This window comes from Oenanthe melanoleuca, chromosome 25 (assembly GCF_029582105.1).
Source record: "Oenanthe melanoleuca isolate GR-GAL-2019-014 chromosome 25, OMel1.0, whole genome shotgun sequence".
NCBI classification, from domain to species: Eukaryota; Metazoa; Chordata; class Aves; order Passeriformes; family Muscicapidae; genus Oenanthe; species Oenanthe melanoleuca.
Genome location: NC_079358.1, coordinates 5553708 through 5581497, shown reverse-complemented (window position 1 = coordinate 5581497; position 27790 = coordinate 5553708). Strand labels below are relative to the sequence as shown.

The window sequence follows — 27790 nt, the reverse complement described above, 5'->3', positions numbered from 1 at the left end:
TTTTGGGGGGAATTTTTGGGGGAATTTTTTGGGAAATTTTTTGGGAATTCTCAGCCCTCCCCCCCCGGGAACATGTGGGATCCAACCAGGCTGGAAATTGGGGGGGGGTCTCCATTGGGGGGCTCCGCCAGCAGCTCCGGGCCCGGGAAAATCGGGAATTCCGGGAATTCCGGGGCGGAAAAAAAAGGGGGAAAAGTTTGGGGGGCGAAGGGGGCGAAGAGTTGGGGGAGGGGCTCCAGAGGCTCCGGGTCCGGGGGGAAGGCGGCGTCTGCAGAGGGAAAATCGGGAATTTTTGGGGGAAAAATTGGAATTTTGGGGGGAAAAAAATGGGAATTTTTGGGGGAAAAATGGGAATTTGGGGAGAAAAATGGGAATTTTTTGGGGAAAAATGGGAATTTGGGGTGGGAAAATGAGAATTTTGGGGGGGAAAATGGGAATTTGGGGGGAAAAATGAGAATTTTGGGGGGAAATTTGGAAATTCCGGGAGAAAATTGGGAATTGTGGGAGGAAAAATGGGATTTGGGAAAGAAATTGGGAATTTTGGGGGAAATTGGGAATTTTGGGGAGGGAATTGGGATTTTTTAGGAGGGAAATTGGGAAATTTTTGGGGAAAATGGGATTTTGGGAGGGAAATTGGGGTTTTTTTGGGGGGAAATTGGGAATTTTGGGAAAAATTGGGAATTTTGGGGGGAAATTGGGATTTTTTAGAAGGAAATTAGGAGTTTTAGGGAGAAAATTTGGCATTTAGGGGGGAAATTGGGAATTTCGGGAGGGAAAAAGGGATTTGGGGAGAGAAATTTGGGACTTGGGGAGGGAATTGGGATTTTTGGGGGGAAATGGGGAATTTTGGGAGGAAAAATGGGATTTTTAGGGGGAAATTGGTTATTTTTGGGGGGAAAAATGGGATTTGGGAAAGGAAATTGGGAATTTTGCGGGAAATTGGGAATTTTAGGGGGAAAAATGGGATTTGGGGAGGAAAATTGGGAATTTTAAGGGAATAAATGGGATTTAGGGAGGAAAATTGGGAATTTTGGGAGGGAATTGGGAATTTTGGGGGGAAATTGGGAATTTTGGGGAGGGAACTGGGAATTTTTGGGGGGGAATTGGGATTTAGAGAGGGAAAAATGGGATTTTGGGAGGAAAAATTTGGAATTTTGGGGCAAAAAAATGGGATTTAGGGAGGGAAAAAATGGGCATTTTGGGGGGGAAATGTAAATTTGGGGGGGAAATTGGGAATCTTGGGGAGAAAATGGGAATTTTGGGGAGGAAAATTAGGAATTTTAGGGGAAAAAAGGGATTCGGGAAGGGAAATTTGGAATTTTTTGGGAGGAAACTGGGAATTTCGAGGGGGAAATTGGGAATTTTAGGGGAAAAAGGGGATTTGGAGAGGAAATTTGGATTTTTTTTTGAGGGAAACGGGATTTTGGGGGGGATTTGAAGGGGAAAAATTGGGATTTGGGTGGAAGGGGGGGAATTTGGTGGGGGGAAAATGGGATTTTTGGGGAGGGAAAATTGGGATTTTGGGGGAATTGGGGTTTGGGGAGGGAATTGGGGTTTGGGGAGGGGGAAATTTGGGATTTGGGGGTCGCACCTGGGGGGCCCAGGGGGATGAAGTGCTCCAGGTACCCCGGGGGCTTCTTCCGGCGCTTGGCCTCGATCCCAAACGGGTCTGGGGGGGCCAAATTCCCCAAAATTCCCCAAAAATCCCAAAAACCCCAAAATCCCTCCCCAGAATTCCCCCAAATTCATCCCTAACTCCCTTAAATTTTCCCCAAATTCATCCCAAATTCTCCCAAATTCATCCCAAATTCTCCCAAATCCCCCCAAATCACCACAAACCCCTCCCCAAATTCCCAAAAAATTTCCCCAGATTTCCCAAATCCCTCCCCAAATTCCCTAAAAATGCCCCAAAATTCCCCCTAATTAATCCCAATAATCCAATTAATCAGCAATTCATCTCAAATTCCCCCCAATTCCACCAAATCCCCCCAAATTCATCCCAAATTACCAAAAAATTTTCCCCAACTCCCACCGAATTCATCCCAAATCCCCCCAAATTCCCCCAAATTTCCCCAAATTTCCCCCAAATCCCTCCAAATCTTCCCAGATTTCCTGAAAATTTCCCCAAATTCTCTCGAATTCATCCCAAATTTCCCCCCAAATCCCATCCCAGTCCCTGCCAGTCCCTCCCATTCCCATCCCAGTCCCTCCCAGTTTATCCCAGTCCATCCCAATCCCCTCCCAGTTTATCCCAGTTTATCCCAGTTCATCCCAATCCCCTCCCAGTTTATCCCAGTTCATCCCAATCCCCTCCCATTCCCATCCCAGTTCCCTCCCAGTCCCTCCCAGTTTATCCCAGTCCATCCCAATCCCCTCCCAGTTTATCCCAGTTTATCCCAGTTCATCCCACTCCCCTCCCAGTCCCTCCCAGTTTATCCCAGTCCATCCCAATCCCCTCCCATTCCCATCCCAGTTCCATCCCAGTCCCTCCCAGTTTATCCCAGTTCAGCCCACTCCCCTCCCATTCCCATCCCAGTCCCTCCCAGTTTATCCCAGTCCATCCCAATCCCTCCCAGTTTATCCCAGTTTATCCCAGTTCATCCCACTCCCCTCCCAGTCCCTCCCAGTCCCATCCCAGTTCATCCCAATCCCCTCCCACTCCCCTCCCAGTCCCTCCCAGTCCCTCCCAGTCCCCCCAGTCCCACCTGACCCCGAGAGCTCCTCCAGCACGTCGGGCATTCCCCGCTTGCGCTTCACCTGCACCCCGTAGGCGTCTGGGGGAACACCGGGAGTTAATTAATTACAGCTGGGAATTAATTAATTACAACCAGGAATTACAGGGATTCATCAGGAATTATAACCAGGGAACACCAGGAATTACAGTCAGGAAACACCAGGAATTAATTATCTTAATTATTAATTATTAATTATTAATTATTAAATTAAATTATTATAATTATTAAATTATTAATTATTATATTAATTAATTATAAACCACGAATTAATTATAACTGGGACTTAATTATAACTGGGACTTAATTATAACTGGGACTTAATTATAACTGGGAATTAATTATAACTGGGAATTAATTATAGCCAGGAATTAATTATAACCAGGAATTAATTATAACCGGGAATTACAACTGGGAAATACTGGGAATTACAACCAGGAATTACTGGGATTCATTGGGAATTAATTATAACCACTAATTAATTATAACTGGGAATTATAACTGGGAATTACAACCAGAAATTACTGGGATTCATTAGGAATTAATTATAACCACTAATTAACTACAACTGGGAATTATAACTGGGAAATACTGGGAATTACAACCAGGAATTACTGGGATTCATTGGGAATTAATTATAACCACTAATTAATTATAACTGGGAATTACTGGGATTCATTGGGAATTAATTATAACCACTAATTAATTATAACTGGGAATTATAACTGGGAAACACCAGGAATTACAACCGGCAATTACTGGGATTCATTGGGAATTAATTATAACCACTAATTAATTATAACTGGGAATTATAACTGGGAATTACAATCAGGAATTACTGGGATTCATTGGGAATTAATTATAACCACTAATTAATTATAACTGGGAATTATAACTGGGAAATACTGGGAATTACAACCAGGAATTACTGGGATTCATTGGGAATTAATTATAACCACTGATTAATTATAACTGGGAATTATAACTAGGAATTACTGGGATTCATTGGGAATTAATTATAACCACTGATTAATTATAACTGGGAATTATAACTGGGAAATACTGGGAATTACAGCCAGGAATTACCAGGAAACAACAGGAATTAAAACCAGGAATTAATTATAATCGGGAATTACAACTGGGAAACACCGGGGGTTACAGTCGGGGATTTCATTACCTGTACCTGTTCTGTACTGTACCTGTACCTGTACCTACACTTTGTACTGTACCTCTGCCTGTACCTACACCTCTACCAACATATGCACTGTACCTCTACCTGTACCTGTACCTGTACCTGTACCCGTACCTGTGCCTGTACCTGTACCTGTACCTGTACCTCTACCCCACCATCCCCAGGTGTGTACCGGTGTCCCGGGGCAGGTAGGTGAAGCGGAAGCCCTCGCTGCGCACGCTGTCCGTCAGGCGCTGCAGGAACACCTGAACTGCCCTGTACCTGTACCTGTACCTGTACCTGCCCCTGTACCTGTACCTGTACCTGTACCTGTACCTACACCTGTACCTGTACCTGTACCTGCACCTGCACCTGTACCTGTACCCCGTTATCCCCAGGTGTGTACCGGTGTCCCGGGGCAGGTAGGTGAAGCGGAAGCCCTCGCTGCGCACGCTGTCCGTCAGGCGCTGCAGGAACACCTGAACTGCCCTGTACCTGTACCTGTACATGTACCTGTACCTGCCCCTGTACCTGTACCTGTACCCCATCATCCCCAGGTGTGTACCGGTGTCCCGGGGCAGGTAGGTGAAGCGGAAGCCCTCGCTGCGCACGCTGTCCGTCAGGCGCTGCAGGAACACCTGAACTGCCCTGTACCTGTACCTGTACCTGTACCTGTACCTGTACCCCACTCCCCAGGTGTGTACCGGTGTCCCGGGGCAGGTAGGTGAAGCGGAAGCCCTCGCTGCGCACGCTGTCCGTCAGGCGCTGCAGGAACACCTGAACTGCCCTGTACCTGTACCTGTACCTGTGCCTGTACCTGTACCCCACCATCCCCAGGTGTGTACCGGTGTCCCGGGGCAGGTAGGTGAAGCGGAAGCCCTCGCTGCGCACGCTGTCCGTCAGGCGCTGCAGGAACACCTCCACCTGCACGGGCTCGCGCAGCTCCAGGTGCGCGTAGGGCGGCGTGCGCAGCACGATCGCCACCTGCCGGTGAACGTCGGCCTGCGAGAAATCCGCCCGCGCCTCCCAGGACTCCCGCCGGAAAATCACCGCGATGTCCTCTGGGAACGAGAGAATTTGGGAATATTTGGGATTTGGATTTTTGGGAATATTGGGAATTTGGGGTTTGGGAATGTGGGGAATGGGAGAAATCCGCCCGCGCCTCCCAGGACTCCCGCCGGAAAATCACCGCGATGTCCTCTGGGAACGAGAGTTTGGGATTGTTGGGATTTGGGATTTGGGAATTTGGGATTTTGGGATTTCGGAATATTGGGAGTTTGGGATTTGGGGATTTGGATGTGGGAATGTGGGGAATGGGAGAAATCGGCTCACATTTCCCAGGATTCCCACCAGAAAATCACCGTGATGTCCTCTGGGAACAACAGAATTTGGGATTGTTTGGGATTTGGAAATTTGGGATGGGGGAATGTGGGATTTAGGGTGTGGGAGTGGCTCAGGTCTCCCAGGACTCCCGCCGGAAAATCACCGCCATTTCCTCTGGGAAAGAGAGTTTGGGAATATTGGGGATTTGGGAAGTTTGGGAATTTGGGATTTGGGGTTTGGGATCAGGATTTAGGGTGTGGGATCAGGAATGTGGTACAGGAATGGTTTGGGCTTCCCAAGATTCCCGCCGGAAAATCACCGCGATGTCCTCTGGGAACAACAGGATTTGGGATGATTTGGGAATTTGGCATTTAGGATTTGGGAATTTCAAATTTGAGGAGTTTGGGATTTGAGGTGCGGGATGGGGATTTTGGGAATGGGAGAAAACAGCCCAGGCCTCCTAAGATTCCCGCCGGAAAATCACCGTGATGCCCTCTGGGAATGAGAATTTGGGATTCTTTGGGAATTTGGGATTTGGGGTACAGGATATGGGATTGGGATATGGGTTAGGAATGGGGGGGAGGTGCCCCAAATGTGCAAAGGCTCCTCCCAGCTGTTCCCAGGTGTCTCCAGGCATCCCCAGCTGTATCCCACGTGTATCCCAGGTGTATCCCAGGTGTACCCAGGTATATCCCAGCTGTGCCCAGCTGTCCCCAGGTGTATCCCAGCTGTGCCCAGCTGTCCCCAGGTGTATCCCAGGTGCCCCAGCTGTGCACAGGTGCCCCCAGGTGTACCCAGCTGTGCCCCAGGTGTATTCCAGCTGTCCTCAGGTGTATCCCAGCTGTATCCCAGGTGTGCCCAGCTGTTCCCAGCTGTCCCCAGGTGTATCCCAGCTGTTCCCAGCTGTCCCCAGGTGTATCCCAGCTGTACCCAGCTGTCCCCAGGTGTATCCCAGGTGTGTCCCAGCTGTTCCCAGCTGTCCCCAGGTGTATCCCAGCTGTCCCCAGGTGTCCCCAGGTGCCCCAGCTGTTCCAGCTGTGCCCCAGGTGTATCCCAGGTATATCCCAGCTGTCCCCAGCTGTCCCCAGGTGTATCCCAGGTGTTCCCAGCTGTTCCCAGGTGTATCCCAGGTGTCCCCAGCTGTCCCCAGGTGTCCCCAGGTGCCCCAGCTGTTCCAGCTGTGCCAGCTGTGCCCGGTACCTTTCTGGACCTTGTCACAGAGCAGGTACAGCTCCTCCCCCCCCGTGCAGGGGCCGCTCTCTTTGTTCATGCGGCAAATCCGCAGCTCCGACGTGTTCGTGGATTCTGGGGAGCGACAGAAATTCGGGAATTGGGAAATCAGGAGCATGGCCTGACGCTGGGAACTTGGGGAAATTTTGGGGAATTTTTTGGGGAATTTTTTGGGGAATTTTTTGGGAATTATTTCTGATTTTTTGGGGAATTTTTTCTGATTTTTTGGGGAATTTTTTCAGGAATTTTTTCTGATTTTTGGGGAATTTTTTCTGATTTTTTGGGATTTTTTTCTGATTTTTTTGGGGAATTTTTTCTGAATTTTTGGGATTTTTTTCTGATTTTTAGGGAATTTTTCCTGATTTTTTGGGGAATTTTTTCTGATTTTTTGGGGATTTTTTTCTGATTTTTTGGGAATTTTTTGGGAATTTTTTCTGATTTTTGGGGAATTTTTTCTGATTTTTTGGGGAATTTTTTCTGATTTTTTGAGAATTTTTTCTGATTTTTTTGGAATTTTTTGGGGAATTTTTTCTGATTTTTTGGGGAATTTTTTCTGATTTTTTGCGAATTTTTTCAGGAATTTTTTCTGATTTTTTGGGAATTTTTTCTGATTTTTTGGGTATTTTTTTCTGATTTTTTGGGAATTTTTTGGGAATTTTTTCGGATGTTTGGGGGAATTTTTTCTGATTTTTAGGGATTTTTTTCTGATTTTTTTGGGGAATTTTTTCTGATTTTTTGCGATTTTTTTCAGGAATTTTTTCTGATTTTTTGGGAATTTTTTCTGATTTTTTGGGGATTTTTTTCTGATTTTTTGGGAATTTTTTGGGAATTTTTTCGGATGTTTTGGGGAATTTTTTCTGATTTTTTGGGATTTTTTTCTGATTTTTTGGGAATTTTTTGGGAATTTTTTGGGAATTTTTTCTGATTTTTTTGGGAATTTTTTTGGGAATTTTTTCTGGAATTTTTTCTGATTTTTTGGGGAATTTTTTCTGATGTTTGGGGGAATTTTTTCTGATTTTTTTGGGGAATTTTTTCTGATTTTTTGGGATTTTTTTCTGATTTTTAGGGAATTTTTTCTGATTTTTTTGGGAATTTTTTCTGATTTTTTTGGGAATTTTTTCTGATTTTTTGGGAATTTTTTGGGAATTTTTTGGAATTTTTTTCTGATTTTTTGGGGAATTTTTTTCTGATTTTTTGGGATTTTTTTTCTTATTTTTTGGGGAATTTTTTCTGATTTTTTGGGAATTATTTCTGATTTTTTGATAATTTTTTCTGATTTTTTTGGGAATTTTTTCTGGAATTTTTTCTGATTTTTTGGGGAATTTTTTCTGATTTTTAGGGAATTTTTTCTGATTTTTGGGGAATTTTTTCTGATTTTTGGGGAATTTTTTCTCATTTTTTTGGGGAATTTTTTCTCATTTTTTGGGGAATTTTTACTGATTTTTTGAGAATTTTTTCTGATTTTTTTGGAATTTTTTGGGAATTTTTTCTGATGTTTGGGGGAATTTTTTCTGATTTTTAGGGAATTTTTTCTGATTTTTTGCGAATTTTTTCAGGAATTTTTTCTGATTTTTTGGGAATTATTTCTGATTTTTTGATAATTTTTTCTGATTTTTTTGGGAATTTTTTCTGGAATTTTTTCTGATTTTTTTGGAATTTTTTGGGGAATTTTTTCTGATTTTTTGGGGAATTTTTTCTGATTTTTTGCGAATTTTTTCAGGAATTTTTTCTGATTTTTTGGGAATTATTTCTGATTTTTTGATAATTTTTTCTGATTTTTTTGGGAATTTTTTCTGGAATTTTTTCTGATTTTTTTGGAATTTTTTGGGGAATTTTTTCTGATTTTTTGGGGAATTTTTTCTGATTTTTTGCGAATTTTTTCAGGAATTTTTTCTGATTTTTTGGGAATTATTTCTGATTTTTTGATAATTTTTTCTGATTTTTTTGGGAATTTTTTCTGGAATTTTTTCTGATTTTTTGGGGAATTTTTTCTGATTTTTAGGGAATTTTTTCTGATTTTTGGGGAATTTTTTCTGATTTTTTGGGGAATTTTTTCTCATTTTTTTGGGGAATTTTTTCTCATTTTTTGGGGAATTTTTTCTGATTTTTTGAGAATTTTTTCTGATTTTTTTGGAATTTTTTGGGAATTTTTTCTGATGTTTGGGGGAATTTTTTCTGATTTTTAGGGAATTTTTTTCTGATTTTTTTGGGGAATTTTTTCTGATTTTTTGGGATTTTTTTCTGATTTTTAGGGAATTTTTTCTGATTTTTTTGGGAATTTTTTCTGATTTTTTTGGGGAATTTTTTCTGATTTTTTGGGATTTTTTTCTGATTTTTTGGGAATTTTTTGGGAATTTTTTCTGATTTTTGGGGGATTTTTGGAGATTTTTTACAGATTTTTAATTTTTTTTTTCTCATTTATTCAGGATTTTTTTCCTTTTTTTTCCTGACTTTTCCCCAGCCTTTTTCCAAATTTTTCCCTCTTTTCCCCAATTTTTTCCTCATTTTTTTCCCCATTTTTTTATGTTTTTTTTCCCCATTTTTCCCCATTTTTTTCTCATTTTTTCCCAATTTTTTTCTCCATTTCCCTCCTTTTTTTCTGATTTTGGAAATAATTTTGGAATTCTTTTTCAGGATATTTTTCAAGACATTTTTCAGAATATTTTCAGAATATTTTTGGGATAATTTCAGAATATTTTTGGGATATTTTAGGGACATTTTTGGGATAATTTTTGGGGCAATTTTTGATGTATTTTAGGATAATTTCAAGATTTTTTCAGGATATTTTTTGAGATATTTTCAGGATATTTTGGGGATTTTTTTTTGTTTTTTTTTTAAGACTTTTCAGGATACTTTTGGGATTTTTTCTGGACATTTCCAGGATAATTTCAGGACATTTTTGGGATATTTTCAGGATATTTTTGGGGATTTGTTTTTTTTGAGATTTTTCAGGATATTTCTGGGATATTCTGAGGATATTTTCAGAATATTTTTGGGATATTTTCAGGATATTTTCAGGATATTTCAGGGATATTTTCAGGATATTTTTGGGAATTTTTTTGAGATTTTTCAGGATATTTTCAGGATATTTTTGGGATATTTTTGGGATATTTTCAGGATATTTTCAGGACATTTTTGGGATATTTTCAGGATATTTTTGGGGATTTTTTTTTGAGATTTTTCAGGATATTTCTGGGATATTTTCAGGATATTTTTGGGATATTTTCTGGACATTTCCAGGATAATTTCAGGACATTTTTGGGATATTTTTGGGATATTTTCAGGATATTTTTGGGGATTTTTCAGGATAATTTCAGGACATTTTTGGGATATTTCCAGGATAATTTCAGGACATTTTTGGGGTGAATTTGGGGGTTTTTGGGACTCACTCTTGTCGAAGATGGGCTGGGACAGCACCGGGCTGAGGCTCCGGGGGGGTTTGGGGGGAACATTTTGGGGATAATTTTGGGATATTTTTGGGATATTTTCTGGACATTTTCAGGACATTTTTGGGATATTTTCAGGATATTTTTTGGGAATTATTTTGAGATTTTTCAGGATATTTTCAGGATATTTTTGGGATATTTTCAGGACATTTCCAGGATAATTTCAGGACATTTTTGGGGTGAATTTGGGGGTTTTTGGGACTCACTCTTGTCGAAGATGGGCTGGGACAGCACCGGGCTGAGGCTCCGGGGGGGTTTGGGGGGAACATTTTGGGAATAATTTTGGGATAATTTTGGGATATTTTCAGGATATTTTTGGGGGTTTTTCTTTGAGATTTTTCAGGATATTTCCGGGATATTTTTTGGGATTTTTTTTGAGATTTTTCGGGATATTTTCTGGACATTTTCAGGATAATTTCAGGATATTTTCAGGATATTTTCAGGACATTTTTGGGATATTTTTGGGATATTTTCAGGATATTTTTGGGGATTTTTCAGGATATTTCTGGGATATTTTCAGGATATTTTTGGGATATTTTCTGGACATTTCCAGGATAATTTCAGGATATTGTTTGGGATTTTTTTTGAGATTTTTCAGGATATTTTCAGGATAATTTCAGGATATTTTTGGGATATTTTCAGGATAATTTCAGGACATTTTTGGGGTGAATTTGGGGGTTTTTGGGACTCACTCTTGTCGAAGATGGGCTGGGACAGCACCGGGCCGAGGCTCCGGGGGGGTTTGGTGGGAACATTTTGGGGATAATTTTGGGATAATTTTGCGATATTTTCAGGATATTTTTGTGATATTTTCAGGATATTTTTTGGCTTTTTTTTTTTAATATTTTTCAGGATATTTCTGGGATATTTTGAGGACATTTTCAGGATATTTTCAGGACATTTTTGGGAATTTTTTTCGAGATTTTTCAGGATATTTCTGGGATATTTTGAGGACATTTTCAGGATATTTTCAGGACATTTTTGGGGATTTTTTTTGAGATTTTTCAGGATATTTTTGGGGTATTTTCAGGATGTTTTTGGGATATTTTCAGGATAATTTCAGGATATTTTTGGGATATTTTTGAGGATATTTTCAGGATATTTTTGGGGATTTTTTTTGAGATTTTTCAGGATATTTCTGGGACATTTTCAGGATATTTTTGGGATATTTTCTGGACATTTTTGGGATATTTTTGGGATATTTTCAGGATATTTTTTTGAGATTTTTCAGGATATTTTCGGGATATTTTCAGGATATTTTTGGGATATTTTCTGGACATTTCCAGGACATTTTCAGGATAATTTCAGGACATTTTTGGGGTGAATTTGGGGGTTTTTGGGACTCACTCTTGTCGAAGATGGGCTGGGACAGCACCGGGCCGAGGCTCCGGGGGGGTTTGGGGGGAACATTTTGGGAATAATTTTGGGATAATTTTGGGATATTTTCAGGATATTTTTGTGATATTTTCAGGATATTTTTTGGCTTTTTTTTTTAAATATTTTTCAGGATATTTCTGGGATATTTTGAGGACATTTTCAGGATATTTTCAGGACATTTTTGGGGATTTTTTTCGAGATTTTTCAGGATATTTCTGGGATATTTTCGGGATATTTTCAGGATATTTTTTGGGATTTTTTTTTTTGAGATTTTTCAGGATATTTTTGGGGTATTTTCAGGATATTTTCAGGATATTTTTAGGGATTTTTTTTGAGATGTTTCAGGATATTTTTGGGATATTTTCAGGATATTTTTGGGGATTTTTTTTTGAGATTTTTCAGGATATTTCTGGGACATTTTCAGGATATTTTTGGGATATTTTCTGGACATTTCCAGGATAATTTCAGGACATTTTTGGGATATTTCCAGGATAATTTCAGGACATTTTTGGGATATTTTCAGGATAATTTCAGGACATTTTTGGGAGATTTTCTGGACATTTCCAGGATAATTTCAGGACATTTTTGGGATACTTCCAGGATAATTTCAGGACATTTTTTGGGGTGAATTTGGGGGTTTTTGGGACTCACTCTTGTCGAAGATGGGCTGGGACAGCACTGGGCTGAGGCTCCGGGGGGGTTTGGGGGGAACAATTTCGGAATAATTTTGGGATAATTTTGGGATATTTTCAGGACATTTTTGGGATATTTTCAGGATATTTTTTGGGATTTTTTTTTGAGATTTTTCAGGATATTTTCAGGATATTTTTGGGGATTTTTTTTTTGTGATTTTTCGGGATATTTTCAGGATATTGTTAGGATATTTTCAGGATAATTTCAGGATATTTTTGGGATATTTTCAGGATATTTTTGGGATATTTTCTGGACATTTTCAGGATATTTCAAGGATATTTTCAGGACATTTTCGGGGTGAATTTGGGGGTTTTTGGGACTCACTCTTGTCGAAGATGGGCTGGGACAGCACCGGGCTGAGGCTCCGGGGGGGTTTGGGGGGAACAATTTTGGGATATTTTGGGTAATTTTGGGATATTTTCAGGACATTTTAAGGATATTTTTCAGGATATTTCCGGGATATTTTCAGGATATTTTTGGGGATATTTTTGGGATACTTTCAGGACATTTTTGGGATATTTTTGGGATATTTTTGGGATATTTTTGGGATATTTTCTGGACATTTTCAGGATATTTTCAGGACATCTTTGGGATAATTTCAGGACATTTCAGGGATATTTTCAGGATATTTTTGGGAATTATTTTGAGATTTTTCAAGATATTTCTGAAATATTTTGAGGATATTTTCAGGATATTTTCGGGATATTTTCTGGACTTTTTCAGGATATTTTCAGGACATTTTTAGGATTTTTTCAGGATATTTTCAGGATATTTTCAGGACATTTTTGGGGTGAATTTGGGGGTTTTTGGGACTCACTCTTGTCGAAGATGGGCTGGGACAGCACCGGGCTGAGGCTCCGGGGGATCCCGGCGCGGTCCCGGAACGAGGCCTGGAAGCAAATCCTGACCACGTTGAGATCGACCTCCTGGTGGTTCCGCAGGGATCCCGCTGGAAAAACGGGGGGAAAAACGGGAAAAATGGGAAAAACGGGAAAAATGAAAAAAAGGAAAAAAAAAACGGGGAAAAAAGGGCGAGAAATGGAGGAGAAATGGGGGAGAAATGGGGAATAAACAGGGAAAAATGAGAGAGAACAGGGAAAGGTTTTGGAGGGATCCCGCTGGAAAAATGGGGGGGAAATGGGAAAAACGGGGAAAATGGGAAAAAATGAATAAAAGGGAAAAAAACGGGGGAGAAATGGGGGGAAATGGGGAAAAAACAGGGAAAAAATGGGAAAAAAATGAAAAAATGGTGGAGAATTGGGGAAAAATGGGGGGAAAGTGGGTAAAAAACAGGTGGAAATGAGAGAGAACAGGGAAAGGTGGTTTTGGAGGATTCCCTGCTGGAAAAAATGGGAAAAACGGGAATAATGGGAAAAATGAAAAAAAGAAAAAAAAAGAAAAAAAAAGGGGGGAAAAAAATGGGGGAGAAATGGGGAAAAATGGGGGGAAATGTGGGTAAAAAACAGGGGAAAATGAGAGAGAACAGGGAAAGGTGGTTTTGGATGGATCCTGCTGGGAAAATGGGGAGAAAAATGGGAAAAATGGGAAAAATGAAAAAAAAAGGGAAAAAAAACAGGGAAAAATGGTGGAGAAATGGGGGGAAATGGGGAAAAAACAGAGAAAAATGAGAGAGAACAGGGAAAGGTGGTTCTGCAGGGATCCCACTGGAAAAATGGGGGGAAAAATGGGAAAAAAGGGAAAAATGAAAAAAAAGGGAAAAAAACAGGGAAAATGGGGGAGAAATGGCAGGAAATGGGGAAAATTGGAAAAAATGGAAAAATGGGAAAAACAAAAAAATGGGGGAAAATGGGGGAAAAATCAGGGAAAAATGAGAGAAAACAGGGAAAGGTGGTTCTGGATGGATCCTGCTGGGAAAATGGGGAGAAAAAAATGGATAAAATGGGAAAAAAAGGGAAAATTTGGAAAAATGGGAAAATGGGAAAAATGGGAAAAATGGGAAAAATGGGAAAAATCAGGGAAAAATTTAAAAATAGTGGAGAATTGGGGGAAAATGGGGGGAAATGTGGGTAAAAAACACAGGAAAATGAGAGAGAACAGGGAAAGGTGGTTCTGGAGGGATCCCAGTGGAAAAATGGGAAAAATGGGAAAAATTTAAAAAAAGGAAAAAAAAAAACGGGGAAAAACGGGGGAGAAATGGGGGAAAATGGGGAAAAAACCAGGGAAAAATAAGTGAGAACAGGGAAAGGTGGTTCTGCAGGGATCCCACTGGAAAAATGGGGGGAAAAATGGGAAAAAACCAGGGAAAAATGGGGGAAAAATGGCAGGAAATGGGGAAAATTGAAAAAATTGAAAAAATGGGAAAAAATGGGGGGAAATGGGGGAAAAATCAGGTAAAAATGAGAGAAAACAGGGAAAGGTGGTTCTGGATGGATCCTGCTGGGAAAATGGGGAGAAAAAAATGAAAAAAATGGGAAAAAAAAAATGGAAAATTTGGAAAAATGGGAAAAAATGGGAAAAATTTAAAAATGGTGGAGAATTGGGGAAAAATGGGAGGAAATGTGGGTAAAAAACAGGGGAAAATGAGAGAGAACAGGGAAAGGTGGTTTTGGAGGATTCCCTGCTGGAAAAATGGGGGGGGAAATGGGAAAAAAGGGAAAAATGAAAAAAAAAGGGAAAAAAACTGGGAAAAACGGGGGAGAAATGGGGGGAAATGGGGAAAAAACAGAGAAAAATGAGAGAGAACAGGGAAAGGTGGTTTTGGAGGATGCCCTGCTGGAAAAATGGGGAAAAATGGGAAAAATGGGAAAAATGGGAAAAATGGGAAAAATTAAGAAAATGAAAAAAATGAATAAAAGGGAAAAAAAGGGGGGAAAAAATGGGGGAGAAAGGGGGGAGAAATGGGGAAAAAACCAGGGAAAAATGAGTGAGAACAGGGAAAGGTGGTTCTGCAGGGATCCCACTGGAAAAATGGGGGGAAAAATGGGAAAAATGGGAAAAATGAAAAAAAAAGGGAAAAAAACAGGGAAAAATGGGGGACAAATGGGGAAAAATGGGGAGAAATGGGGGGGAAAAAAAAGGAAAAAATGAGAGAGAACAGGGAAAGGTGGTTCACAGGGATCCTGCTGGAAAAATGGGAAAAATGGGAAAAAAATGGGGAAAAATGGAGGAGAAATGGGGGAGAAATGGGGAAAAAACCAGGGAAAAATGAGTGAGAACAGGGAAAGGTGATTCTGCTGGGATCCCACTGGAAAAATGGGGGGAAAAATGGGAAAAAAGGGAAAAATGAAAAAAAAAAGGGAAAAAAACCAGGGAAAAATGGGGGAGAAATGGGGGGAAATGGGGAAAAAACAGAGAAAAATGAGAGAGAACAGGGAAAGGTGGTTTTGGAGGATTCCCTGCTGGAAAAATGGGAAAAATGGGAAAAATGGGAAAAATGGGAAAAATCTAAAAAAGAAAAAAAAAAAAACAGGGAAAAACAGGGGAGAAATGGCAGGAAATGGGGAAAATTGGAAAAAATGGGAAAAATGGGAAAAAATGGGGGAAAATGGGGGAAAAGTCAGGGAAAAATGAAAGAAAACAGGGAAAGGTGGTTCTGAATGGATCCTGCTGGGAAAATGGGGAGAAAAAAATGGGAAAAATGGGAAAAAAAGGGAAAATTTGGAAAAATGGGAAAAAAATGGAAAAAATGAAAAAATTGTGGAGAATTGGGGAAAAATGGGAGGAAATGTGGGTAAAAAACAGGGGAAAATGAGAGAGAAGAGGGAAAGGTGGTTCACAGGGATCCTGCTAAGAAAATGGGGGGAAAATGGAAAAAATGGGAAAAAGTGAAAAAAAAAAAAAAAGAAAAAATGGAGGGGAAATGGGGAAAAATTGGGATAAAAACAGGGAAAATGATACAGAGCTGTGAAAGGTGATTCTGCTGTAAAAATGGGAGGAAAAATGGGAAAAATGGGAAAAAATGAAAAAAAAAAAAAAAAAGAAAAAATGGGGGGAAATGGGGAAAAAGCGGGAGAGAAATGGGAAAAAATGAGGAAAAATCGGGGGGAAATAAAAAAAAATAATAAAAAAAAAAAGGAATGAAACAATGAAACCAGGAAAAAATGGAAAAAAAAACAGGGAAAAAATGGGGGAAGATAGGGGGAAAATGGAAAAAATATGGGGAAAAGTGGGGGAAAAAACACAAAAAAAAGGTAAAAATGGGGGGAAATGGGGAAAAAAGGAAAAATAAAAAGGAAAAAACAGGGAAAAACAGGAAAAACAGGAAAAACCAGGAAAAAATTGGGAAAATGGAGGAAAAAAGTGGGAAAAATGGGGGACAAATGAGAAAAAAACGGGGAAAAATTGAGGGAAAAAAAGAAAAAAAAAGAAAAAAAAACAAGGGAAAAAATGGGGGGAAAGCAGGGAAAAAAAAAAAGAAAAAAATAGGAAAAAATGGGGAAAAAAGAGGGAAAAACAGGGAAATAGGGAAAAATGTGGAAATTTTGGGAATTTTTTGGAATTTTTGGGAATTTTTGGGAATTCTGACCTCTGAAGGGGTCAATCCCAAGCTGCAGCTTCTTCTCGATGGCACCTTCAATTTCCTTCTTCTTCACACACTGAATGCCCAGGTTGCTGAAACTGCCAGGAAATCCCAAAATTCCCAATTTTTTCCCATCCATTCCCAAATTTTCCCGGCTCAGAAACACCCAAAAACCCCAAAAACCCCTAAAAAAAAATCCCAACTCCTTCCAAAAAAAAAAAACACTAGAAAAAGCCAATTGATACCCCCAAAAAAAACACAAAAAAAATAACAAAAAAAAGCCAAAAAATACCCAAAAAATTAAAAAAAAAAATACAAAGCTCACAAAAAAAAAAAAAAAAAAAAAAAAAAAAAAACACAAATATTATCCAGAAAATGCCAAAAAAACCACCTCAAAAAGTGGGGGAAATCCTGAGAAATTCCATAAAAATTCAATTTATTGGATTTTCCCAATTTTGAGGGTTGTGGAGCTCCTGGCAGAGCCCAAAAACTGCCAGAAAATCTCCCAAAAACTTCACAAAAATGGGAAAATTGGGGGAAAATTGCCCAGAATTCCAGGTTTTTTTGTGAATTCCAGGTTTTTTTTTGTAAATTCCAGGTTTTTTTGGGGAATTATTGGGGTTTTTTTGGCATTCCTGAATTTTTGGGGGTGCTCACCTGTGCCAGGGGTTGCTCTGGGGTCTGAGGAGCCCCCGACAGAGCCCCAAAAATGCCCCAAAAACTCCACGAAAATGGGAAAATTGCCCAGAAATCTGGGAGTTTTTTGGGAATTTTTGGGGTTTTTTTGGGAATTCCCATTTTTTTGGCATTCCTGAATTTTTGGGGCGCTCACCTGTGCCGGGGGTCGCTCTGGGGGTCACATCAGCACCCGGCAGAGCCCCAAAAACTCCCCAAAAACTCCCCAAAAATGGGAAAATTGGGGGAAAATTGCCCAGAATTCCAGGTTTTTTGGGGAATTTTGGGGTTTTTTTGGGATTCTCAGATTTTGGGGTGCTCACCTGTGACAAGAATTACTCTGGGGTCACATCAGCACCCGGCAGAGCCCCAAAAACACCCAGAAAACCTCCCAAAAACTCCACGAAAATGGGAAAATTGGGGGGAAATTGCCCAGAATTCCAGGTTTTTTGTGAATTCCAGGGGTTTTTTGGAAATTTTTGGGGTTTTTTTGGGAATTCCTTTTTTTTTTTTGGCATTCCCTAGTTTTGGGGTGCTCACCTGTGCCAGGGGTTGCTCTGGGGTCCGAGGAGCCCCCGAAGGGGCGGAAAAAGCCCCAAAAACTCCACGAAAATGGGAAAATTGGGGGGAAATTGCCCAGAATTCCAGGTTTTTTTGTAAGTTCCAGGTTTTTTGGGAATTTTTGGGGTTTTTTTGGGATTCTCAGATTTTGGGGTTCTCACCTGTGCCAGGGGTTGCTCTGGGGGTCACATCAGCACCTGGCAGAGCCCCAAAAACTCCCCAAAAACTCCCCAAAAATGGGAAAATTGGGGGGAAATTGCCCAGAATTCCCGGATTTTTTTGGGCATTCCCACTTTTTTGGGGATTCCCATTTTTTTGGGGATTCCCGGATTTTGGGGCGCTCACCTGTGTCTGGGGTTGCTCTGGGGCCGCAGCAGCACCCGGCACAGCCCAAAAATGCCCCAAAAACTCCACGAAAATGGGAAAATTGCCCAGAATTCCCGGATTTTTTTGGGCATTCCCATTTTTTTGGGGATTCCCGGATTTTGGGGCGCCCACCTGTGTCTGGGGTTGCTCTGGGGCCGCAGCAGCACCCGGCACAGCCCCTGGGCACAGTCCTTGCCCACCAGCCCGTGGGGATGCACCCGGTGGGGCCAATCCTTCCACACCAGGCACGCCGTGACCGCCACCTCCGGGATCCCCTGGCAGTCCAGCAGCTGGAAAAACAGGGGAAAGGTGGGGGGATGTGGGGAGGAACGTTGGGAAAATATGGGGAAAGTATGGGGGGAATATGGGGAGAAACATTGGAAAAATATGGGGAAAATATGGGGGAAATATGGGGGAAATATGGGGGAAATATGGGGAGAATATGGGGGAAATGTGGGTGAAATATAGGGAGAATATGGGGGAAATATGGGGAGAATATGGGGAAAATACAGGGGAAATATGGGGGAAAAAATGGGGAGAATATGGGGAGAACATTGGAAAAATATGGGGGAAATATGGGGAAAATATGGGGAAAAACAAAAATATGGGGAAAATATGGGGAAAATATGGGGGAAAACATTGAAAAAATATGGGGAGAATATGGGGGAAATATGGGGGAAAATATGGGGAGAAACATTTGAAAAATATGGGGGAAAATATGGGTGAAATATGGGGAAATTATGGGGGAAATATGGGGAGAATATGGGGAAAATATGGGGGAAAAAATGGGGAGAATATGGGGAGAAACACTGGAAAAATATGGGGAAAATATGGGGAAAATATGGGGAGAAACATAAAAATATGGGGAAAATATGGGGAGAATATGGGGGAAAACATTGAAAAAATATAGGGAGAATATGGGGGAAATATGGGGGAAATATGGGGGAAATATGGGGAGAAACATTGGAAAAATATGGGGAAAATATGGGGAAGATATGGGGGAGATATGGGGGAGATATGGGAAGAAGATGGGGTAAATAGGGGGAAAATATGGGCAAAATAGGGGGAGAAACATTGGGAAAATATGGGGAAAATATGGGGAAAATATGGGGAGAAACATAAAAATATGAGGAAAATATGGGGAGAATATGGGGGAAAACATTGAAAAAATATGGGGAGAATATGGGGAAAATATGGGGGAAATATGGGGAGAATATGGGGAGAAACATTGGAAAAATATGGGGGAAATATGGAGAAGATATGGGGAAATTATGGGGGAAATATGGGGAGAATATGGGGGAAAACATTGAAAAAATATGGGGAGAATATGGGGAAAATATGGGGAAAATATGGGGAGAAACATAAAAATATGAGGAAAATATGGGGAGAATATGGGGGAAAACATTGAAAAAATATGGGGAGAATATGGGGAAAATATGGGGAAATATGGGGGAAAATACGGGGAGAAACATTTGAAAAATATGGGGGAAATATGGGTGAAATATGGGGAAATTATGGGGGAAATATGGGGAGAATATGGGGAGAATATGGGGGAAATATGGGGGAAAAAATGGGGAGAATATGGGGAGAAACATTGGAAAAATATGGGGAAAATATGGGGAAAATATGGGGAAAATATGGGGAGAAACATAAAAATATGGGGAAAATATGGGGAAAATATGGGGAGAATATGGGGAGAAACATTGAAAAAATATGGGGAGAATATGGGGAAAATATGGGGAGAATATGGGGAGAAACATTGAAAAAATATGGGGAGAATATGGGGAAAATATGGGGAGAAACATAAAAATATGGGGAAAATATGGGGAAAATATGGGGAAAATATGGGGAAAATATGGGGAGAATATGGGGGGAAACATTGAAAAAATATGGGGAGAATATGGGAAAATATGGGGGGAAATATGGGAAGAAACATTGGAAAAATATGGGGAAAACATGGGGGAAATATGGGGAGATTATGGGGAGAATATGGGAAAAAGGGTAAATAGGGGGAAAATAGGGAGAAACATTGGAAAAATTTGGGGAGAATATGGGGAAAATATGTGGGAAATATGGGGGAAATATGGGGGAAATGGGGGAAAATATGGGGAGAAACATTGGAAAAATATGGGGAGAAACATTGGAAAAATATGGGGAAAGTGTGGGGAAAATATGGGGGAAATACGTGGAAAATGTGGGGAAAATAGTGGAAAAATACGGGGAAAATATGATCAAATTGGGAAAAATCGTGGGGAAAATATGGGGAAAAACACTGGGAAAATAGGGGAGAAGTATGTGAAAATAATGGGGGAAATTTGGGCAAAGTGTAGGGAAAGTACAGGGAAAATATGGGAAAAATATGGGGAAAGTGTGAGGAAAATATGGGGAAATGTATGAAGAAAATATTGTAAAAGTGGGAAAAAACATATGGGAAATATGGGGAAAATATGGAGAAAATATGGAGAAAATATGGAGAAAATTGAGGGAAATTACAGGGAAAATACGGGGAAAATATGGGGAAAATATGGGGAAAATATGGAGGAAAATATGGAGAAAATATTAAAAAATGGGGGGAAATTACAGGGAAAATACGGGGAAAATATGGAGAAAATATGGAGAAAATTGAGGGAAATTACAGGGAAAATATGGGGAAAATATGGAGAAAGTGTGGGGAGAATCCTTCCCAAAACTCCCCAAATCCATCCCAAAAAATCCATCCCACAGCATTCCCAAGGTTTTCCCTGATATTCCCAAGGTTTTTCCCGATATTTCTGAATTTTTCCCGAATTTTTCCCCGTATTCCCGAATTTTTCCCACCTCGATGCTGGGCAGGATCCTGCTGCCCTCGGTGCTGTTTTCCCCCAGGATGATCCCAAATCCATCCCAAACCCCCATCCCAAACCCCCATCCCACAGCACTCCCGATATTCCCAAGGTTTTTCCCGGTATTCCCAAGGTGTTCCCGATATTCCCGAATTTTTCCCAGTTTTTCCCGAATTTTTCCCGAATTTTTTCCCCGCTGTTTTCTCACCTCGATGCTGGGCAGGGTCCTGCTGCCCTCGGTGCTGTTTTCCCCCAGGATGATCCCAAATCCATCCCACACCACTCCCGGTATTCCCAAGGTTTTCCCGGTATTCCCAAGGTTTTCCCTGATATTCCCGAATTTTTCCCACCTCGATGCTGGGCAGGGTCCTGCTGCCCTCGGTGCTGTTTTCCCCCAGGATGATCCCAAATCCATCCCAAATCCACCCCAAAACCCCATCCCACAGCACTCCCGATATTCCCAAGGTTTTCCCCGACATTCCCGAATTTTTCCCGGTATTCCCAAGGTTTTCCCCGATATTCCCGAATTTTTCCCGATATTCCCGGGTTTTTCCCACCTCGATGCTGGGCAGGGTCCTGCTGCCCTCGGTGCTGTTTTCCCCCAGGATGATCCCAAATCCATCCCAAACCCCCATCCCAAATCCATCCCACAGCACTCCCGATATTCCCAAGGTTTTTCCCGATATTCCCGAATTTTTCCCGGTTTTTCCCGAATTTTTTCCCTGCTGTTTTCCCACCTCGATGCTGGGCAGGGTCCTGCTGCCCTCGGTGCTGTTTTCCCCCAGGATGATCCCAAATCCACCCCAAACCCCCATCCCACACCACTCCCGATATTCCCATGGTTTTCCATGATATTCCCAAGGTTTTCCCCGATATTCCCGAATTTTTCCCGGTTTTTCCCGAATTTTTCCCGAATTTTTTCCCTGCTCTTTTCCCACCTCGATGCTGGGCAGGGTCCTGCTGCCCTCGGTGCTGTTTTCCCCCAGGACGCTCCCAAATCCATCCCAAAACCCCATCCCACAGCACTCCCGATATTCCCAAGGTTTTTCCCCGATATTCCCGAATTTTTCCCGATATTCCCCGGTTTTTCCCACCTCGATGCTGGGCAGGGTCCTGCTGCCCTCGGTGCTGTTTTCCCCCAGGATGATCCCAAATCCATCCCAAATCCATCCCAAAACCCCATCCCACAGCACTCCCGATATTCCCAAGGTTTTCCATGATATTCCCAAGGTTTTTCCCGATATTCCCGAATTTTTCCCGGTTTTTCCCGAATTTTTCCCGAATTTTTCCCGAATTTTTTCCCCGCTGTTTTCCCACCTCGATGCTGGGCAGGATCCTGCTGCCCTCGGTGCTGTTTTCCCCCAGGATGATCCCAAATCCACCCCAAACCCCCATCCCACAGCACTCCCGTTATTCCCATGGCCTTTCCCGGTATTCCCAAGGTTTTCCCCGATATTCCCGAATTTTTCCCGGTATTCCCGAGTTTTTCCCACCTCGATGCTGGGCAGGGTCCTGCTGCCCTCGGTGCTGTTTTCCCCCAGGATGATCCCAAATCCATCCCACAGCACTCCCGATATTCCCAAGGTTTTCCCGATATTCCCAAGGATTTTCCCGATATTCCCAAGGTTTTTCCCACCTCGATGCTGGGCAGGGTCCTGCTGCCCTCGGTGCTGTTTTCCCCCAGGATGATCCCAAATCCATCCCAAACCCCCATCCCACAGCACTCCCGATATTCCCAAGGATTTTCCCGATATTCCCAAGGATTTTCCCGGTATTCCCGAGTTTTTCCCACCTCGATGCTGGGCAGGGTCCTGCTGCCCTCGGTGCTGTTTTCCCCCAGGATGATCCCAAATCAATCCCACAGCACTCCCGTTATTCCCATGGCCTTTCCCGGTATTCCCAAGGTTTTCCCCGACATTCCCGAATTTTTCCCGGTATTCCCAGGTTTTTCCCACCTCGATGCTGGGCAGGGTCCTGCTGCCCTCGGTGCTGTTTTCCCCCAGGATGCTCCCGGCCGATCTCCCCTCGCACTCGTACCGGAACCGCATCCCGCGCTGCTTCGGCTGCTCCGTGATCACCAACCGCGGCTTCCCGGCTTTTTCCACCTTCTCCACCTTCTCCAGCTTTCCCAGCTTTTCCCGCGCCGCTCCCGCCGCCGGGCACCAGCGGGGTCCCGGTCCCGGTGCCGGTGCCGGTGCCGGTGGCGGGTGCAGGGACAGCCCGCGCAGGCTGCGGGCGAGCGGCGGCTCCCGGGCAGCGCCGGGCTCGGAGCCGCGCGGGACCAGCTTGGGGAGGGATTTGGGAACCTCGGGAGCGGCGTCCGGCTGGAAGCCGTCCTCCTTCATCACCTCCTCCAGGATTTCTGCGGGAAAAAAAACGGGAATTCGGGGCGTTTCTGGGGGGAAAACGGGAATTTCGGGGGGTTCGGGAGGAGTTCTGCGGGAAAAACGGGAATTTCGGGGGGTTTCTGCGGGAAAAACGGGAATTTCGGGGGGTTTCTGGGGGGAAAACGGGAATTTCGGGGGTTTCTGGGGGAAAATTGGGAATTTCGGGGGATTTCTGGGGGGAAAACGGGAATTTTGGGGGATTTCTGGGGGAAAAAACGGGAATTTCGGGGGGTTCGGGAGGAGTTCTGCGGGAAAAACGGGAATTTCGGGGGGTTTCTGGGGGGAAAACGGGAATTTCGGGGGGTTCGGGGGGCAAAACGGGAATTTCGGGGGGTTTCTGGGGGAAAATTGGGAATTTCGGGGGATTTCTGGGGGGAAAACGGGAATTTTGAGGGGTTTCTGGGGGGAAAACGGGAATTTCGGGGGGTTCGGGATGAAAAAACGGGAATTTCGGGGGGTTTCTGGGGGAAAATTGGGAATTTCGGGGGATTTCTGGGGGGAAAACGGGAATTTTGAGGGGTTTCTGGGGGGAAAACGGGAATTTCGGGAGGTTCGGGGTGAAAAAACGGGAATTTCGGGGGGTTTCTGCGGGAAAAACGGGAATTTCGGGGGGTTTCTGGGGGGAAAATGGGAATTTCGGGGTGTTCGGGATGAAAAAACGGGAATTTCGGGGGATTTCTGGGGGGAAAACGGGAATTTTGGGGGGTTTCTGGGGGGAAAACGGGAATTTCGGGGGGTTCGGGGGGCAAAACGGGAATTTTGGGGGATTTCTGGGGGGAAAACGGGAATTTCGGGGGGTTCGGGATGAAAAAAACGGGAATTTTGAGGGGTTTCTGGGGGAAAATTGGGAATTTTGGGGGGTTTCTGGGGGGAAAACGGGAATTTCGGGGGTTCGGGATGAAAAAACGGGAATTTCGGGGGGTTTCTGGAGGGAAAACGGGAATTTCGGGGGGTTCGGGATGAAAAAACGGGAATTTCGGGGAGTTTCTGGGGGAAAAACGGGAACTTCGGGGGGTTCGGGAGGAGTTCTGCGGGAAAAACGGGAATTTCGGGGGTTTCTGGGGGGAAAACGGGAATTTCGGGGGGTTCGGGATGAAAAAAACGGGAATTTCGGGGCGTTTCTGGGGGGAAAACGGGAATTCGGGGGGTTTCTGGGGGGAAAACGGGAATTTCGGGGGATTCGGGGGGCAAAACGGGAATTTTGGGGGGGTTCTGGGGGGAAAACGGGAATTTCGGGGGGTTCGGGATGAAAAAAACGGGAATTTCGGGGGGTTTCTGGAGGAAAATTGGGAATTTCGGGGGATTTCTGGGGGGAAAACGGGAATTTCGGGGGGTTTCTGGGGGGAAAACGGGAATTTCGGGGGGTTTCTGGGGGGAAAACGGGAATTTCGGGGGGTTCGGGATGAAAAAACGGGAATTTCGGGGGGTTTCTGGGGGATAATTGGGAATTTCGGGGGATTTCTGGGGGGAATACGGGAATTTTGGGGGGTTTCTGGGGGGAATACGGGAATTTTGGGGGGTTTCTGGGGGGAAAACGGGGATTTCGGGGGGTTCGGGAGGGTTTCTGAGGGAAAACGGGAATTTCGGGGGATTCGGGATGAAAAAAACGGGAATTTCGGGGGGTTTCTGGAGGAAAAAACGGGAATTTCGGAGGGTTCGGGGGGCAAAACGGGAATTTTGGGGGGGTTCTGGGGGGAAAACGGGAATTTCGGGGGGTTCGGGATGAAAAAACGGGAATTTCGGGGGGTTTCTGGAGAAAAATTGGGAATTTCGGGGGATTTCTGGGGGGAATACGGGAATTTCGGGGGGTTTCTGGAGGAAAAAACGGGAATTTCGGAAGGTTCGGGGGGCAAAACGGGAATTTTGGGGGGTTTCTGGGGGGAAAACGGGAATTTCGGGGGGTTCGGGGGCAAAACGGGAATTTTGGGGGGTTTTTTGGGGGGAAAACGGGAATTTCGGGGGGTTCGGGATGAAAAAAAACGGGAATTTTGAGGGGTTTCTGGGGGGAAAACGGGAATTTCGGGGGGTTCGGGATGAAAAGACGGGAATTTCGGGGGTTTCTGGGGGAAAATTGTGAATTTCGGGGGGTTTCTGGGGGGAAAACGGGAATTTCGGGGGGTTTCTGGGGGGAAAACGGGAATTTCGGGGGGTTCGGGATGAAAAAATGGGAATTTCGGGGGGTTTCTGGGGGGAAAACGGGAATTTCGGGGGGTTTCTGGGTGAAAAAACGGGAATTTCGGGGGGTTCGGGATGAAAAAACGGGAATTTCGGGGCGTTTCTGGGGGGAAAACGGGAATTTTGGGGGGTTTTTGGGGGGAAAACGGGAATTTCGGGGGTTCGGGGGGCAAAACGGAAATTTTTGGGGGTTTTTGGGGGGAAAACGGGAATTTCGGGGGGTTCGGGAGGAGTTCTGCGGGAAAAAACGGGAATTTCGGGGGGTTCGGGATGAAAAAACGGGAATTTTGGGGGGTTCGGGAGGAGTTCTGCGGGAAAAACGGGAATTTCGGGGGTTTCTGGGGGAAAAACGGGAATTTCGGGGGTTCGGGATGAAAAAAACGGGAATTTCGGGGGGTTTCTGGGGGAAAATTGGGAATTTCGGGGGATTTCTAGGGGGGAAACGGGAATTTTGGGGGATTTCTAGGGGGAAAAAACGGGAATTTTAGGGGGTTCGGGGTGAAAAAACGGGAATTTCGGGGGGTTTCTGGGGGGAAAACGGGAATTTCGGGGGGTTCGGGAGGGTTTCTGAGGGAAAACGGGAATTCGGGGGGTTTTTGGGGGGAAAACGGGAATTTCGGGGAGTTCGGGATGAAAAAACGGGAATTTTGGGGGGTCCGGGGGGAGTTCTGGGGGGGGAAATCGGGGATTTCGGGGGGTTCGGGAGAGATTTCTGCAGGAAAAAACGGGAATTTCGGGGGGTTTCTGGGGGAAAATTGGGAATTTCGGGGGGAGTTCTGCAGGAAAATCGGGAATTTCGGGAGGTTCGGGAGGGTTTCTGAGGCAACATCGGGAATTCGGGGGGAGTTCTGCGGGAAAAATCGGGAATTTCGGGAGTTCTGGAGGGAGTTCTGGGGGGGAAATCGGAATTTCGGGGGGTTCGGGGGGAGTTCTGCAGGAAAATCGGGAATTTTGGGGGGTACGGGAGGATTTCTGGGGGAAAAATGTGAATTTTGTGGGGTTCGGGAGGATTTCTGGGAGAAATTCGGGAGGATTTCTGGGGGATAAACCGGGAATTTCGGGGGATTTTGGAAGGGGTATCCTGGTTTTTTTGGGAGGAAGGGATTGGGGGCGGTCACGGGTGGGAGGGAATTCCAGGGGGTTGGGATGGATGGAGGCCGTGACCGGGGTCAAATCCCAAATTTCGGGTGGATTTCTGGGATGGGAACAGCTCAGATCCCAAATCCGGGAGGGATTTTAACCCCAAATCCCAAATCCGGGAGGGATTTTTGGGATTCAGATCCCAAATCCGGGGGGGATCCCGGCGCTCCCGTCCCTCCCGCTCCATCCCCGCCCCAATTCCCACCCCCGATCCCCCCTGGGATGGGACCCGACCCCTCCCCGAATTCCCAAAATCCCAAATTCCCAAAACCCCAAATCCCAAAATCCTTGTGGCTCCAGGATCCCGAAATTCCCGGAAAACGGCGAAGGTTCCAAAATCCTCCGGTTCCACTCACCCAAATCATCTGGAAAAACGGGGGGAAAAAAAAGGGAAAAAAACTGGAAAAAAGGGAGGAAAACGGGGAAAAAACCGGGGAAAACAAACGGGAAAGAACGGGAAAAAAATCCCGTGAGGAGCCCCAGACCGGGACCGGCCACCGGGAGCGGGACTTTACCTGTGCCCGGTGCTCCGTGAGCCATCGCCAGCCCGGGATCCTGCACGGCCGCTCCTATCGGGACACGGCACCGGGATCGCGACATCGGCACCGGGATCGGCACCGGGCGGCCCCGAACGGATCCCGGCAACGGCGGCAGCCGGGACCGGAGCGTGGCGCCCCCGCGACCGCCCCGTTATCCCCCCGTTATCCCACCGGGGGGTCCCGGTTCTGCCACCGGGATGGGGATCCCCGGTTCCGCTTTCCCCCGTTCTGCCACCGGGGGGGATCCCCGGTTCCGTTGCCCCCGGGGCGGGTCCCGGTTCTGCCCCCAGGGGGGATCCCCGGCTCTGCACCCCCCGGTTCCGTTTCCCCCGGTTCCGCTCCCCCCGGTTCTGCCCCCAGCGGGGATCCCCGGTTCCGCTCCCCCCGGGGCGTGTCCCAGCGCCAGCGGGGCCGCGCTCACCGAGCGGCAGCGCCATGTCCCGGTGCCGGTGGCGGTCCCGGTGCGGGTCCCGGTCCCGCCGCGGGTCCCGGTGCCGGTCCCGCTGGGCCCGGAGCTGCCGGTGCCGGTTCCGCCGCCGCCCCCCGAGGCCGCGCCGCCGCCGGACCTGGAAATCCCCGCGCGGGCCGCGCCGCCATTGGCTGAGACCGCCGTGACGTCACCACCGGGGGCGCGGTCGGGGAAACCCCCACCGGGAGCGCACCGCGCCGCCAT

At 44.7% G+C, this 27790-nt stretch overlaps 1 protein-coding gene across 1 annotated transcript; it reads right to left on the bottom strand.

The window, feature by feature from the left end:
* Positions 1-6: 6 nt before the first annotated feature.
* Positions 7-27790, bottom strand: RELB (RELB proto-oncogene, NF-kB subunit). The gene is made up of 13 exons (XM_056510845.1): positions 27780-27790; positions 27539-27717; positions 27094-27147; positions 26935-26943; positions 22832-23238; positions 18187-18344; positions 16459-16550; positions 12790-12921; positions 6427-6531; positions 4749-4964; positions 2706-2774; positions 1592-1669; positions 7-268 (listed from the first exon to the last, which is right to left on the bottom strand). The coding sequence occupies exons 1-13, from the start codon at positions 27788-27790 to the stop codon at positions 51-53; spliced, it is 1728 nt and encodes a 575-aa protein (XP_056366820.1). The 3' UTR covers positions 7-50.

Excerpts from the sequence above, each read along its gene's own strand:
- RELB (XM_056510845.1), bottom strand. Across the intron at positions 27,148-27,538 it reads GGACATGGCGCTGCCGCTCG|GAGCGGCCGTGCAGGATCCC; the intron begins GTGAGCGCGGCC and ends GTGTCCCGATAG. Across the intron at positions 1,670-2,705 it reads GGAGGAGCTCTCGGGGTCAG|ACCCGTTTGGGATCGAGGCC; the intron begins GTGGGACTGGGG and ends TGGCCCCCCCAG.